Raw genomic sequence first — 15489 nt, 5'->3', positions numbered from 1 at the left:
TAATGGGTAATCTGTCTTGATCATGGTTACATGGTGTTTTAGCCCCAGAGTTGGCTTGAATTCATGTAGCTTAAGTGGATGGGAATGAAGATTTAGTATGGGCTAGGATACGTGAAAGTAGTGACGGGTACATAGTCTAAGGTTGGGACGCATGACTCTGTCGATCGGAATCATGCATCGGATTGTGTAAATAGAAGAACGAGACGGAGGTCTTAATGTCTTAACCCTAAGGTGAATCATAGATGTTCACTTTAAGGAATAAGACCCCGAAGGTTTTAGCATAGTAAATGGCATGTAAGAGCCCAGGGATGGATGTAGATTGTTTCAAGCGAGGCATAGTTCTATTTTCTAGAATAGTTCCGTATGTATTAGATAGATGATGACGTAAGGTTTTATGTATATGCATGTAGGTTGCCATCTGACACACACATGAATGGACTGCATGGATTGAGTATGGCATGAAGTCCAAGTAAGTATTACGTTCATACTCTTCTAGAGTTTTCTCTATACAAACAAAGAAGAAAACGAAAGCTTTTCTCTAAAAGGAAAACGAAACGTAAGTTTCAAGTATAAGTACGTAGCAGCCTTCCTTGGCAGCTCCTTTTTACGCACCCAAAGTATGTACGTGTATGCATGTGAATGGATGTTATAAGTAGTACGTATTGTACGTATGTTCACGAAAGGAAACGAAATGATGCTTCAAAAGACGTAAGAACTGTTAAGGACTGTAAAGACCGAAAAGGAAAGAAAACTATATTTTCTAAAATAAAATAACTTCTCTTAAAGCAACTTTTATGAAAAAGAAAGAAAACCATGCTTTAAACGACGCAAAGAAAGTTTTTTAAAATGTCCATTTGAAAGTGAGGCTTCGGCCCTATGTTTAAAATGTCCCTATGAAAGACGATATTTTAAATGATGCCATGAAAGACGACTTTTTCTAAAATGACTTTATAAACTGATGAATTGATGAACCGTAATAACTGTAAAGGACTGAAGAACTGTAAAGGAAAGGAAAGGACTGTAAAGAATGAACGGACTGAATGTATGATGTACGAAAATACATAAGGGCCACATGGACTGGAATGGAAATGGTACCAAAAGAATGGACTGGACGGGGCAGATTACAATGTCGGGTAAGTAGTACTAGTAGTGCACCCAGTGCTACCCCCTGACGGAATGGATTCCCAACCCGTGGCCACGGGCGGAATTAGGTCCAAAAGACTGCTAACCCCATCACACAGGGCGTAACAGTGTGCAATGGCCAATAAAAGTGATAAGAATGAACGGATGCATGTTAAGAAAGGATGCATGTATGTATGGATGAACGGAATGCATGAATGTATGTATGTATGCATGAATGTACGTAAAAAGATAAATGCATGAAAAGATTCTTTAATAAATGAAGGTAGCGATGCGTGGGGAACTGTTTTTAAGAAGAAAGCATGTTTATAACGAAAAACCCCACCTCGCAACATTTTCAAATGAAAAGAAAGACGTATGCATGCTATGTAAGATATGTATGTATGGAATGATAATTGCATGATTGAAAAGCTATGTTATTATATTTTGACTGTATGAAGTAATGCTTACGAGTCATCGACTCATTTTAGTTTTTATGTGTACCCTCACAGGCACAAGATGAGCATGACAAGTCAGGACGGGTACAGCCCAAGGGAAAGGGCACAAAGGCCTAGGCAAGATGTTTTATATTGAAAACTTTAATTATGAAATGTAATGTTTTCTGCTGAAATCTTTAATTAAGAAAAAATGAATTTTATTTATGACATGAAGTTTTTTGTATCCTGACATGAATGGAAAAGAAATTTAAAAGGAATAGTAATTCCCGTTGATTTTTATCAAAATCGATATGAGAAAGACCCACCATAAGGACAGGCGTTACATTAATGGCTTTTGAGTTAGTCATGACTGATTTGGCATCTACAAGGTCTTGAGTTTCAACCTAAATATGCATCTGCCTTAAACTAAGGTTTAGGCTATGGATCCACCTATGGCTTTTGACATCTATACTATGGGTGACAATCTGTATTCGTGAATAGTATTCATGTCGTGTCAAGTCATAAGTATAAAATTATAATAGTGAATCTGAACCTAACTTGTTTAACTAAACGAGTCAGACCTTAAAATTCTAACACAACCCTTTTATATATTGGGTGATCTGACCCGACATGCTTAACCCGTTTAATAATTAACTTTTATTGGATTAACCTAAACATAACGCATTTAACCCGTTTCATATAAATGGGTTGAATTGGCCCATATATATAAATATATATATATATATTAGCCTAATTAATATAATTTCATATATAATGCAAGGATAACTATATAAATCATTAAAGCATATAACTGGATTCATGATAAAAAAAAAAATTTAATAATTTGAGATATTAAATAGTCAAATACCAAAATTAATATTACATTCCAACAACAATAAAATTCATATAAAACTATTATTGACTCTATTGATAAAATTTGAAAATAAGATTTATTCGTGTTAAACAGGTCGATTGCGGATTTCGCAAGTTGACCTGCAATTAACCTGTTTATTAATCATGTATTATCAGGTCAATCTATTTTGACCCAAACACATTTATATCAAATGTAAACCCATTAATGTTGTGTCAAGTAATCGGATTCACAAATTGTATCATATATTGCCACCCATATTCTTGTTTTCACATGTTGTGTCAAAGAAAAAAATCCTCAAAAGTCTGGTATGACTTTGGGCTTGGAGGAACCCAAATTCTATCATGTTGACAAGCCTTGTCGAAGGCCCATTAAGGACCAATTATTGTCGAGCTAAAAGACTCCCCAACTCAAATCTTTATTTATTTTTTAACATGCCCAAATCTTTATTCAAACGACTTGTAGCACTAGGCTTTTTTCTTTCCTTTTCACCAACCAGCTTGTAGCACATTTTATTTTACATTATCCGACGACAATATAACAAGCATATTTTCTGGATCAAGCTAGCTATATATACTTAATACAAACAATACTGATTTGGAAAGGAAATGTAGTTTAATCGGTTCCATCACATAAGTCAAAAGGAAATGGATCCTCACCAAAGCGACCTATATTTTTCCCTATACACATATGCCCTCTATGTCCAGAGGTACAAACCCATGTAAACCATATATATATATATATATATATATATATATATATATATCTCTACATATATACACACATGCGCACACATACAAACGCAGTTGCTATACATTTATTAATACACACTACCTTAAACGATCACCGAATTATAATATCACATCGATCACCTGCAAATTTACTACTATCAAGAACATATACGACGAAAGGCTTTAATTATACACACATTTCTATTCACCATTGTTCAATGCATCGAAATCAATGTTGGCCAAACAACAAGTTTGTTGTATCAAAGGGACACAAATATGCAGCATGCATGAGCAGAGGTAAGAAAAGTGGGGATAAAACTATACAAAAACAAACTTGATGAAGCATCAATAAATGTCCGTAAAATTCTGGCAATAGCAAAAGTGGGGTTATCTAAACTGAGTTAAGATGAGTTGAGTTCTTTATGAATAGTAGTAAGTTTAGTTAAGCCCACCTAAGATGATTTCATGTGTGTTTGGATGTTAAGATAAGTTTTGATATATTTATGACAAGTTGAAAAAGTTTGTGGGTTCTGCATGTAATGAGATCTTGAGTTGAAAAAGGTTGTGGATCCCACGTGTAAAGAGGTTTTGAATTGAATGATGTTTAGTGATTTGAGAGTTAAGTGTTTGGATGTTAGACTCAACTTAAAATTAGATTGAATTGAGTTGATCTCAATATCTTCCAACATCCAAACGGGGCTCAAGAGTCAAGAGCTAAATCTTGGTAACAGCATCTAGTTGATTCTTACATGTGGATTTCACCTTTCTTGGGCAAGAATTATAGGTATAGTTAGTGCCTTCACGAAGGTCTCACAGTCATTTTCAGTTCTGTGTATACTAAGGGTTAAGAACTGAATCATATATTATACAGTGATCTGTTCTTATTCATTGTTAGAAAAGTATCCAGTGTTAGAAAACCAAATAAAACAATGAAGATTCGCATGGCCTAGAAATAAGAACAGCAAAAAATTAAGACTCAAAATTTGAGGCTAGAGAAATAAACAAATAAGAAACAAATTAGATACAACCCAAATGATTATAATAGAAGTTGTGGTATAGTAGCACTCAGAAAAAAGTGAAAGAATAAATAAATGTAATAACAATATGATAATCAAAGCATTAACATCGACAAATCTGTCTCATATCCATTTCTGAGAAATATCCTAATAGTTTCACTTGAGAACCCTGCAAAAGATCATCAAAGCAAGTTACACAAAGTTGATAGGCCAGATAAAACAAACAATCAACTAAACTGTGTCTCATCATCTCCCACTTACGCATCAAGTACAATCATAAGATGGCCATGGTCAACAAGGACTTCATGTAAGATGGGCATGAACTTGGGCATGCATGTATTAAGCTCTTCCTCAACCTCCTCTGCAGTCAGTTTCTTGCTAACTAACTATATCACCAGGAAACAATAATCCATAAAACAGATATATAACTAGTTCAATTACAGACTATGCTGGATCAAGTATTTAACTTACATCTTGACTAAAATTGTCATCAAGATGCACAATGACATTTCTGGCAAACCTCATAAAAGATATGGCAGACTGGTCATACAGAAATTTTCTCCGTTGTTTTTTTTCACGGAAATGAAGCACCACTTGAAATTTATCAACCCTGTCCTTCCACTTGCATTTTTGGAGCTTTTTATTTAGTGTCAACTCAAAGGAATTTTTTGATTTTCCAAAATACAAGAACGTATAAGCAGTCACCCTGTAGCACAATCTTTGTAAAGGGGATAGAAATATTGGATGATTTTCAAAATTGAGCAACCTGAACCAGACCAGGAAAAGTTAGAGATAGCTATTTCAAGTCAGATCCATGTATGTTTTTATGCATGTATATGTATACAGAGATGTTTCAAGTAGTCTATTCACATAACGGCTCGATTTTGAATCTTTTGAAATATAGGTAAGAAACAACTTAAGTCCTGTTGGAATCTTTTGCTGTTTGCTCCCAAAGCAAGTCCTAATAATGTTGGCGAAGTGCTTATAATCCAAATGATCATCTTGCTTAGTCTTTGAGGTTGCGGCATCATTTACCATTCCTGTAATCTTTGCTCGACCATTTACGATCACAATATTTAACGTACTTAAATTTCGATGACATCTCTTTTTCATAGAGTGGAGATAATCAATGCCCCTCAGAACATCCCTACCCACATAAAGGAAGAAGGAAACAAGTAAAACTCTAAAACTTGGTATCCAAGAAGAAAAATAATCAAATTGTTACCTAATAATCTGAAGAAACTCTGGATTCAGATTTTTCACTTGATGATCAAAGAGAGAATTCTCTTGCAACCAATGCTCAAGACTTTGCTGGTAGTACTCCATTACATGGCAAACTTGGTTGTAGTTCGGATAGAAATAATAAAGACTCTTCAACACAAATTCATTAGAGCATGCTGCTGCCAAATTGTAGGATTCTCTACTTATTGAATTATCTCGGGGTGCAACACTATATACGACATCTCCTGTGTTCTCTACATTGACATGATAAACTCCATCACGGATTCGTTTCACGACATCATGTTTCAGTCTTTGAATCATGAAACCACTAGTTTTTTCCCTGGCAATGGCAACGAGAGTAGTATGCCCTTGGGTCCAACATTCGAGCAATATTTCCTGAATTCTTAACCTGTGATAATTATATAACTACAAAATTAAAAACAGTACTTTTATTTGCTACAATAATGGATATAGAATTTTAATATACAAAAATGGATGCATAGAGTGTTGAGTAAAATTCACTTGAAATGTATGCCCTAGTCTTTACTTATAATTGATGTCCATATAGGCAATTCACATCTTATGATCTAATACTAGCTCTCCTAGTTGATATGGGGTTGTTAGAAGGCATAACATAAATAATAATAATAATAATAATAATAATAATAATAATAATAATAATAATAATAATAATAATAATAATAATAATAATAATCCATATCACCCAACGGCGATTAGGCAATCGAGTAAAAGCCATTGGTGGTGCTAGTAATTATTTGAAAAACATTATCTACTTTGTACTGGCTTCACATATTTTCTCTCCGTACACTCAAAGATTTTCTCTCCATACATTCATCATTCTGATGAGGAGTTTTGGGTCTAATGGCAAGTTCTGAGGTTGATTAGAATGTGTAGGATATTATTTGTTGAACATGGGGGTTCCGATAAGATTAGTCATTGAATCAAAAGCCTTTGTTTTGATGAAGGAGAGAGGCTCAGTGCTCATTATAGAGAGGAGCTTGAGGGTAATGAAGGAGTTAGGACTTGGAAAAGTTGTGGTGCAATGGTTTTTCAAAACATTGGAGGAAAGCCTAAGGAGTGGGATGAAGTAGCTGTATGCGACGACAAGGGCAGTGACAGAAGCTTTATAGCATAGAGGTGCTCAAATGCCCAGGGAAGATTTATGGCGCTGGTGGAATATGGTGGAGGTGGAAGACATAACTTCATCTTCATCCTTGAAGATGTGGTGGTTAGGGGCTGGAGGAAAATGGTAGTTGTGCTGGGAGAGATCTCCTTGGAAGAAAAAAAAAATGTGATTTACAGGGGATGAGGTTGCTCACAAAGGCTGTCAGAGGTGAGGTCTAGTATGTTTTCTCAATCATATAGGGAGGCACTAGTACAGTCGAAGGTGCCAGCGTAGCCTAGGCAATAGAACAAAATTGGAGTTACAAGCAAAAGGACAGCTAGTAGTAATGGCTAGAAAACAAATGCGGCACCTTAGCTTGCTGGCACAATACGTATGCAGAGGGAAGGAGGTGGTGGCAGGTCCATTGTCGGCTTGTAAAAAAATGGCGTGTATAGTACTTTACCTAAAATGCAAGACTAGTTAATGGCACTGCAGGAGCAAGTTTGTTTACTAATATAGTGTGTTTGGGAGACAACTACGGTGAGCCTAGGCCTGGGGTAGAACCATGAGAGGGGCAATTAGCAGGGGTGTGGGGTGTGGGGTGTGGGCTTGGACTAGAAGGGTGAATAGAGCCTGTGGAGCAATTGGCCAGGGGTGAAGTAGAGGCCAGTGTGGGACTATCAACTATAAAGGGTAATGGGCAAAAGTCTTTAGGGTTCTTCAAGGGCAAAGGCAAACTTCAGTAAGCGTGTGAAACCTAGCCCATGTGGAGAGCTAGAGTGGGAGGCGAAGTTGGCCCATCCACCGGCTGAAGGTAGATGTCGAAGAAGACCTCAATCCCGGCTGAGAAGTTGTTGACGGTGAGCCAGCAAGTGGAGATGATGGCAAGAACGTCCCTAAAAGACACAAAAGTCGTCGGAGATAACGTCGTTGTAATAGAGTTGGGTGTCAATTCTCAGGCCAATCTTGGATAGACAATTCCAATGGACAGAGGGGTTGAGCCTTCTCTCGAGATTCAACTGGTAACAATGCTGGTGACTGTTTTACAACCTCTAGAAGTAGCTTGAGTTCTATTTTTAGAGATACAAAGTGACCCCGAGGGGGGGGGGGGTTTGGGGTTTTCTTAAATACTAGTTGTTGCAAATGACCCCTTTGAGGGGGATGAAAGATCTATTTTCCTTGTGGAAGATCTTGATGTGCTGATGAAGACACGGTGGACATCTAGAGATGAGATGGAAATGGGAGGGATCCGATACCTCTAAAATAACTGTTGACAAACCAGGCTACTGTCTCTGATTAGGTGTTCCATAAAGTAAAGGAGATCCAGCTCTGTGAGGGTTTTGAGGAACAATTCATGGCTTTACTAACAACCATTGAAGTTGGACATAGCTAGTTGAATAAGCCAGATTCAAAAAAACAATGGGAGCTAAAGAGGCTAACATGGTCTCTAAACTATGAGGGCAGTTCAAGTTCAAGTAGAGAAAGAGCAAAAGGGTAGGGATCAACTCCATTTTTATGAAGCCCAAGATTGTATCTTGGAATGTCTGAGGGCTCAATGAGGCAAATTAAAGCCTTCAGGTGAAAAACATGCTTTGTGAGTGGAAGGCGAACATAGTATTCTTACAGTAAACCAAATTGAAATTTACCCCCAAGAGAGTTGTTAGGAGTTGTACTTATGTTGATTGGGTTTATCTTGCTTCTGATGGGGCCTCATGAGGTATTTTGATGATGTTGGATAGAAAAGGTGGTGGAGGAAATGGAGGAATTTATTAGGGAGTATACTGCGGCATGTTCCTTCAGGAATATTGATGATAATTATTTGTGGGCTTTGCTGGTATTTAGGGGCCAAATATGGACAATAATAGAAGAATGTTATGGGTAGAACTTGTTGAAATTCATAGCTAGTGGAATTTACCATGGTGCATAGGTGGTGATTTTAATGTTACAAGATTTCCTAGCGAATGCTCTGGCGACATCAGATTACGACCAACAATGACAAAATTTTCAGAGTGTATTTTTGACTTGAGTTTGATGGATATTCCTCTCATAAGCGATGCTTATACGTGGTCCAATAATCATATGTGGTCTAGATTGGACAAATTTTAGTATCATCAGAGTGGGAAAATCTAGAATTTTGTCAAAAGAGATTGCCTCGTCTACGTGTGGATCATTTTCCAATATTACTAAATTGTGGAGGTATTCAGGAGGGCATCGGTAAAAAATGTTGCTGAAAACTGAAAGTTTTGTGGAAAGGGTTAGGCAATGGTGGGATTGTTATCAAATTAATGGCACCTCTAGCTTCATTTTTGCTGGTAAATTGAAAGCTCTAAAAAATGATTTAAAGCCATAGAATACTCAATCTTTTGGTGATGTAGGAGACCGTAAAAAGTCTATGCTAGAGAAGTTTTAGGAGGTAGAGAGGACTTAGGAGGGGAGGGCTCTTTTTATGGAGGAAGCATCTCAGAAGCCAGAGTTAAAGGCAAAATTAGAAAGGGTTGTGTTATTGGAGGTGATCTCTTGGAGTAAAAAATCAAGAGCTTTATGATTGAAAGAAGGAGACCGCAACACAAAGTTCTTTCACATAGTTGCCAACTCCCATAGGAGAACTAACACCATGGAGGTGCTGAAAATAGATGGAGTGGACTATATGGAGGCTCTTGTGATTAGGGAGCATGTTGTGGGATTTTTTAAACGCTTACTTTCTGAACAAGTGGGATGGCGGCCAAAACTTGATGGGCTAGCATTTGAGTCCATTGATCCACATCAGGCTTTGTGGCTGGAGCGGCCCTTTGAGGAGTTAGAGGTCCTCAGCATGATAAGGAGAATGGTCAAAGATAAAACACTTGGCCTTGACGACTTTTCTATGGGATTTTTTCATGTTGGGATGTGGTGAGGGTGGATTTAATAAAAGTGTTCCAAGAATTATTTTTAGTTCAAAATTTTGAGAAGAGTCTCAGCGCCACATTTATAACACTCATTCTTAAGAAGATTGGGACCTCGGAAGAGAAGGATTACCGGCCTATTAGCCTTGTGAATGGATATATAAGATTATTTCTAAGGTGCTTCACCATTGATTAGGAGAAGTTTTGTGGAGGATCATTACAAAACCCCAAAATGCTTTTGTTAAAGATAGGAAAATTCTAGATTCAGTCCTCATTGCTATTGAATGCCTAGACAGTTGGCTAAAATCTGGCTTCAAGTTAGATATGAAGGAGACGTATGATCATGTTAATTGAGAGTTCTTACTCTATGTGCTTGGGAGGTATGGTTTTGGGGAGAAATGGTGCTCATGGATTAGATGCTGTCTTTCAACGATAAGGTTTTCAGTTTTGGTGAATGGCAGCCCAAATGGTTTCTTTAACAGCTCTCAAGGCCTAAGACATGGAGATCCTTTGTTGCCACTCCTATTTGTTCTTGTCATGGACTCACTTAGTAAAAGTGATTCTAGCCTTAGTGAACAGTGGCTTTATCGAGGGATTCTCGGTGAGTAATCCTAATAAAGCCACCATTAACCTATCTTATATATTGTTTGCAAATGATATATTAATTTTTTGTGAGGCAAAACAAAATCAAATCCAAACATCGAGGGCATTATTCCTTTGTTTTGAAGCGGCATCTGGGTTAAAAGTAAACTTTAATAAATTAGAATTGGTACCAATGGGCAATGTTTGTAACGTCTAGCAGTTGGCTAGTATCCTTGGACGTAGGTTTTCCGCTCTTCCCATGAACTACCTTGGTCTTCCTTTGGGGGTAGTTGCAAGATGTATATCAATTTGGAATATAGTGGTGGAAAAGATTGAATGTAAATTGACAGGTTGGAAGATATTATATCTCTCAAAAAAGGTAGTAGGATCACCATTATTAAAAGTACAATTTCTAATCTACTAATGTATTTTTTATTTTTTTTTGTATTCCCAATTCCAGCAAGTGTGGCAAACCGTATTGAGAAGTTGTATCATGATTTTCTTTGTAATGGGATAGGAGAAGAATTCAAGAATCATATAGTCAAGTGGGATAAGGTATGTTCTCTAATCTGTTCGAGTGGGTTGGGTATTAGAAATTTGAGGATTTTCAATCTAGCCTTTCTTATGAAGTGGTAATGGAGATATAATACAGAACGAAAGCCCTATGGAAGTCAGTAATTGATTGAAAATATGAAGGCATGGGGAGGGGGTGTACTAGGGAGGTTCACGTGGTTTATGGAGTGAGAATTTGAAAACACATTCGAAGAGGGTGTGGGATCTTTAACAGGCATAATAGATTAGTGTTAGGCGATGGATCAAGAATCAAGTTCTAGATTGACCTATGGTGTGGAGATCAAGACCTAGCGGATTCATTCCCATCAATTTTTAGGATTACAGGTGAAAAAGATGCCTTAGTGGCTAATTGCATGGAGTTATCTGGAGACCTAGTCCAATAAAACGTGAATTTCACTATAGCTGCTTAAGATTGGGAAGTTGGCAGCATTAGGAGTTTTTTGGTCTTCTATACATCATGATGCCAAGAACCTAAGAAGCAGATAATATGTGGTGGATACCTATCGATAAAGGTACATTCTTGGTCTATTCTCAGTATAAGTCACTTAGACAACCACAGAATACGCAATTCCCATGGAAAAAGATATGGAGAAACAAGGCGCCTTCCAAAGTGACATTTTTTATATGAACAACAGTATTAGGTAAAATCTTGAAGACGGATAATCTACGGAGAAGTAAGATTCATGATCATACTAGATTGATGATGTATGTGTAGGAAAAATGGTGAAATTGTGGATCATTCACTGTTGCATTGTGAGGTGGTTGGAACATTATGGAATGAAGTGTTTAATAGAATGGAGTTAGCTTAGGTTATGCCTGCCACAGTGACAGAGCTCATGGCCAGCTGGATAAATCTACGAGGTCTCCAAAAAATCTCAGAGGTGTGAAAAATGGTCCTGATTTGTATCATGTGGTGACTATAAAGGGAGCAAAAGGACCGGACACTTGAAGACAATAAGCGCTCACTAGAAGAAATTAAATTATTTTTTGTTAGAACTCTTTTTCTTTGGGCCATAGCTATAGATTGTCGTGAACTCTATTTTTATGATTTTCTTGTTTCTATTACTTCTCTCTAAATAGGTGTGACCTTTTGTATATCTTCTTGTATACTTGGGTTATGCCTATTCATATCAATAAAATTGTTTACTTATTAAAAATAAATAAACTTCTCCCTTAAGATGTAATCAACAGTAGAGTTTGCACAAAAGAAACATGATCAACACATGACTATTAGCCTCGCTTGTTTTCTCAAATGAAATGAGATGGGATAAGATGAGTTGAGATAAAAATTTAAATCTGAATAAAATATTGTTAGAATATATTTTTTAATATTATTATTGTTTTAGAATTTGAAAAAGTTAAATTGTTTATTTTATTTTGTGTAAAAATTTTGAAAAGTTGTAATGATTAGATGATATGACATATGTTGTGAAAACAAATGAGGCCGCCCCGTTTGGATAAAAGAAGTGTTTCATCTCATCTCATCATTATAAAATTTTTAAATTCTCACAACAAAATATAATGAAAAATTTAACTTTTTCAAATTTTAAATTAATAATAATACTAAAAATTAATATTCTAATAATATTTTGCTCAACTAAATGAACAGAGACATAAAATTAAAATCAAATGCAATAAGTGATATCTGATTATGAATCAAAACATTTTATCATTTTCAGTACACTAGTTAACTTATTATATTTCTAGAAATGTTTTATTTAAGTGGTTGGTTCAAGAAGCTACTTAAAAATATATCAAATAGCGAGGATAAATCAAATAATAAAATTAAATTTGAAAAGAATAAGTCGCGGTCTGAATAATAAAATGAGATTATTTTAGATAAAAGTTAAAAGTTAAATAAAATATTATTATAATATTATTTTTTAATATTATTATTATTTAAAAATTTGAAAATTAAATTATTTATTAAATTTTATATTAAAATTTTAAAAAGTTATAATAATAAGGTACCATCAAAGTGGAAGAAACTATAAATTATACAAACTTTTTAGTACAATGAAAAATTCAGGATACTCACAATCTTACGAGACATTTCACGGCTTAATTCAAGAAAAGTATCCCGGAGCCAAACAAGAACCCGCAGAAGCATCATTACAACCTCAACCACGCAGAAAACCGCCAGAAGCATCATTTCAATTATAACCACAACCACGCAGAAAACTAGTATCCCATACGGTGTTTCGGTTAGAACCTACAGTTGATCGCCACATAATCATGTCAGTTCATCACCAGAGCAAACAAAAGACAAACAGATTTACTCAAAAACAGGGATAGAGAGACAGCACATCGATGTCGGAGTAGATCACATAAGCGAAAGCGCAGATGACTGTTGGAGCAACCCGCAAATAGAGTGCCTCCCCTCCTTCCTGCATTTTTCTCAGTTTCTTTTAATCTTTCAACCCCAAGACAATCCTCTCAGCTCCGAGAAAACTTCTCTAGTTAAAGTTTAAATCCAAAAGAGTCAAGAAATGCAGAAATCCTCTCTCTTTTCCAGTGCTGTCAGCATGGCTAATTCTGGACGAGGTTGTGCGCCCTAGTTAATTCTGGGCCAGCTGCAGCAGCAGTGCAGTGAGTCTTTTTTTTTTTTTTTTTTTTTTTAATGGAAAGATGCTTCATTGCATTCATTCAGTAAATGAAGTTATAACTGTGACTTATAAATCAGGAGAACCTGACTATAAAATCAACTAACGCAACTGCTCAGGAGCTTCCCCTCACACAAAGTGACGGACATTGTCTAAAACTTCTAAAACTCTCAAAAGAGAGAGTAACTGCTCTATATGACAGAGACTAGATTGCCCCTCTAACCTCCAAGGAGGCGGAATGTGGAGACAAATACTATGAACAAATAGTCCAATAGCATATACCTAGACTAAAGCTAAAGACACAGACACCTACAAAACAAAACCAACAAAAACAAAAATAACACAACCACGAGCACGACTTGAGTTTTGACAGCACACCCTCCACAGGCAATCGGCATAATGAGCCCTAACGGCACGAGCACCCAGCTTGCGTACGGACCACAAAAACCTCCTCAGCGAAGGCCGGCCGTACGAACACCGACCGTAGCATCGCCCGCTGCTCTCAACTCTTTGCCTCAGATTGAGGTCGCCCAACAGCTCATCACCTCACCGTGGACTTCAAATAAAACATACAAAAACACCAAAAACCAACACAAATCACGGCAGCAGAGGCAGTGAAAAAACTAAAACAGAACAGACACCAAAACAGACCCATTGAAATGGGGGCGGAAGACACAAAAAACAGAGGGTGTAGTGCGATAGTAGCTGGAGGAGAGCCGACGGTCGGAATGTGCTTTCCCGAAGTCTGGGGTCCCAGAAAAGCCCAGTTTTGAAACGGTCGGTAGCTCCCTAGTGGCGCGTGGCGGCCACGCTCTAGAGCGTCCGAGACTTCGTCCCGCGTGTGCGAGTTACGCGCCACTCCGTTTGGCGCCGCGTTTGGTGGACTTGAAGATCGGCGGTTGGCGAACCTCCTGGAGGGGCGCTTGTTGGCGAACGACGGCTAGAAGGCAACCCGGTCGACACTCCTCCTTATTTGCCTGAAAACACAAACTACACAACGAAAACTAAAACAAAATCAAACAGGAAATAGAGTACTGAGCTAAGAAAAGAGAAAAAATGGGGAGGGGAGGGAAGAGAAGAGTTCGGCTCCCCCCCCCCCCCACTGAAACAGAACAGACACCAAAACAGACCTACTGAAATGGGGGCGGAAGACACAAAAAACAAAGGGTGTAGTGCGATAGTAGCTGGAGGAGAGCCGACGGTCGGAATGTGCTTTCCCGAAGTCTGAGGTCCCAGAAAAGCCTAGTTTTGAAACGATTGGTAGCTCCCTGGTGGCTCGTGGCGGCCACGCTCTAGAGCGTCCGAGACTTCGTCCCGCTTGTGCGAGTTACACGCCACTCCGTTTGGCGCCGCATTTGGTGGACTTGAAGATTGGCGGTTGGCGAACCTCCTGGAGGGGCACTTGTTGGCGAACGACGGCTAGAAGGCAACCCGGTCGGCACTCCTCCTTATTTGCCTGAAAACACAAACTACACAACGAAAACTAAAACAAAATCAAACGGGAAACAGAGTACTGAGCTAAGAAAAGAGAAAAAATGGGGAGGGGAGGGAAGAGAAGAGTTCGGCTCCCCCCCCCCCGCCCAAAGTCGAAGAACAAAGTGGATGTAGGGTTTCGAAGAGAGAAAGGAGAAGGGTTTCGAAGAGAGAAGGCAATTGGACCTCTTTGGTGCAGGGAGTCTTTTGAGCCGCCCATTGGATCCCCCATGAGAACATAGCCTGAAATAAAAGGACCAATTACTTCATCTTCCATTAATTCTCGCCACCTTGTACGGTTCGAACAAATTGAGAAAAAGTTGTAACATCTTATAAAAGGGCTATGATGTTCATGGTAAAGAATTAAAGAATTAAAGCATAAAGTAAAGAGATGGAAAAGCAAAAATGGACGAATTTATTTCCTTAGTGGAGAAAGGAAAGGCGTGGTTAGAAACTTAGAGGAGAATCAAAGGCACTAGAAAGAGAGGGAGTGATTGTGAGGAAAGATAAATCTTGTATTTTTACGTACAGTATATTATAAACTTGTCCATGAATAAAATTTCTCGCATCTTTGTGATAAAATCATGTTGCATAACTAAGTAAATTTTATATGGCATGATTGTTTTCTTTAAATTTCTTCATTATTATTGGGTTATCGTTTTCCCAACATCTATGTTTCCAGATCTATGTTTCCTATATTCGGTTAAAAATCTTCTCATGACATTTAGTAAAACACATATAAATTATGAGTAATATTAAATACAATTTTAAGGTATGCAAATTTTACACACTCATTTTTAAAAAATGTGGGATCTACTATTAAAAATAATTTTTTCTTGTTAGATATAGTTTTAA

The 15489-nt window shown here is 37.4% G+C and overlaps 1 protein-coding gene across 4 annotated transcripts; it reads right to left on the bottom strand.

Moving 5' to 3' along the window:
• Nucleotides 1-4156: 4156 nt before the first annotated feature.
• LOC122280861 lies at nt 4157-15074 on the bottom strand. 4 transcript variants are annotated; one of them, XM_043091928.1, is made up of 8 exons: nt 14821-15074; nt 14292-14630; nt 12865-14151; nt 12597-12770; nt 5400-5804; nt 4646-4940; nt 4436-4560; nt 4157-4343 (listed from the first exon to the last, which is right to left on the bottom strand). In XM_043091928.1, the coding sequence occupies exons 5-8, from the start codon at nt 5714-5716 to the stop codon at nt 4331-4333; spliced, it is 750 nt and encodes a 249-aa protein (XP_042947862.1). In that variant the 5' UTR covers nt 5717-5804; nt 12597-12770; nt 12865-14151; nt 14292-14630; nt 14821-15074; the 3' UTR covers nt 4157-4330. The 4 variants fall into 4 exon arrangements, 3 of the variants coding, with proteins under 3 accessions (XP_042947862.1, XP_042947863.1, XP_042947861.1); XM_043091929.1 differs by lacking the exon at nt 14821-15074 and having other exon boundaries at nt 12865-13131; nt 13813-14151; nt 14292-14807; XR_006230051.1 differs by lacking the exon at nt 14821-15074 and having other exon boundaries at nt 4646-5321; nt 14292-14810.
• Nucleotides 15075-15489: the final 415 nt, after the last annotated feature.

This window comes from Carya illinoinensis, chromosome 11, assembly GCF_018687715.1.
Source record: "Carya illinoinensis cultivar Pawnee chromosome 11, C.illinoinensisPawnee_v1, whole genome shotgun sequence".
In the NCBI taxonomy this organism is placed as follows: Eukaryota; Viridiplantae; Streptophyta; class Magnoliopsida; order Fagales; family Juglandaceae; genus Carya; species Carya illinoinensis.
Note: the sequence above shows the minus strand (reverse complement) of the source record. Positions and strands in the feature narration are given on the sequence as shown.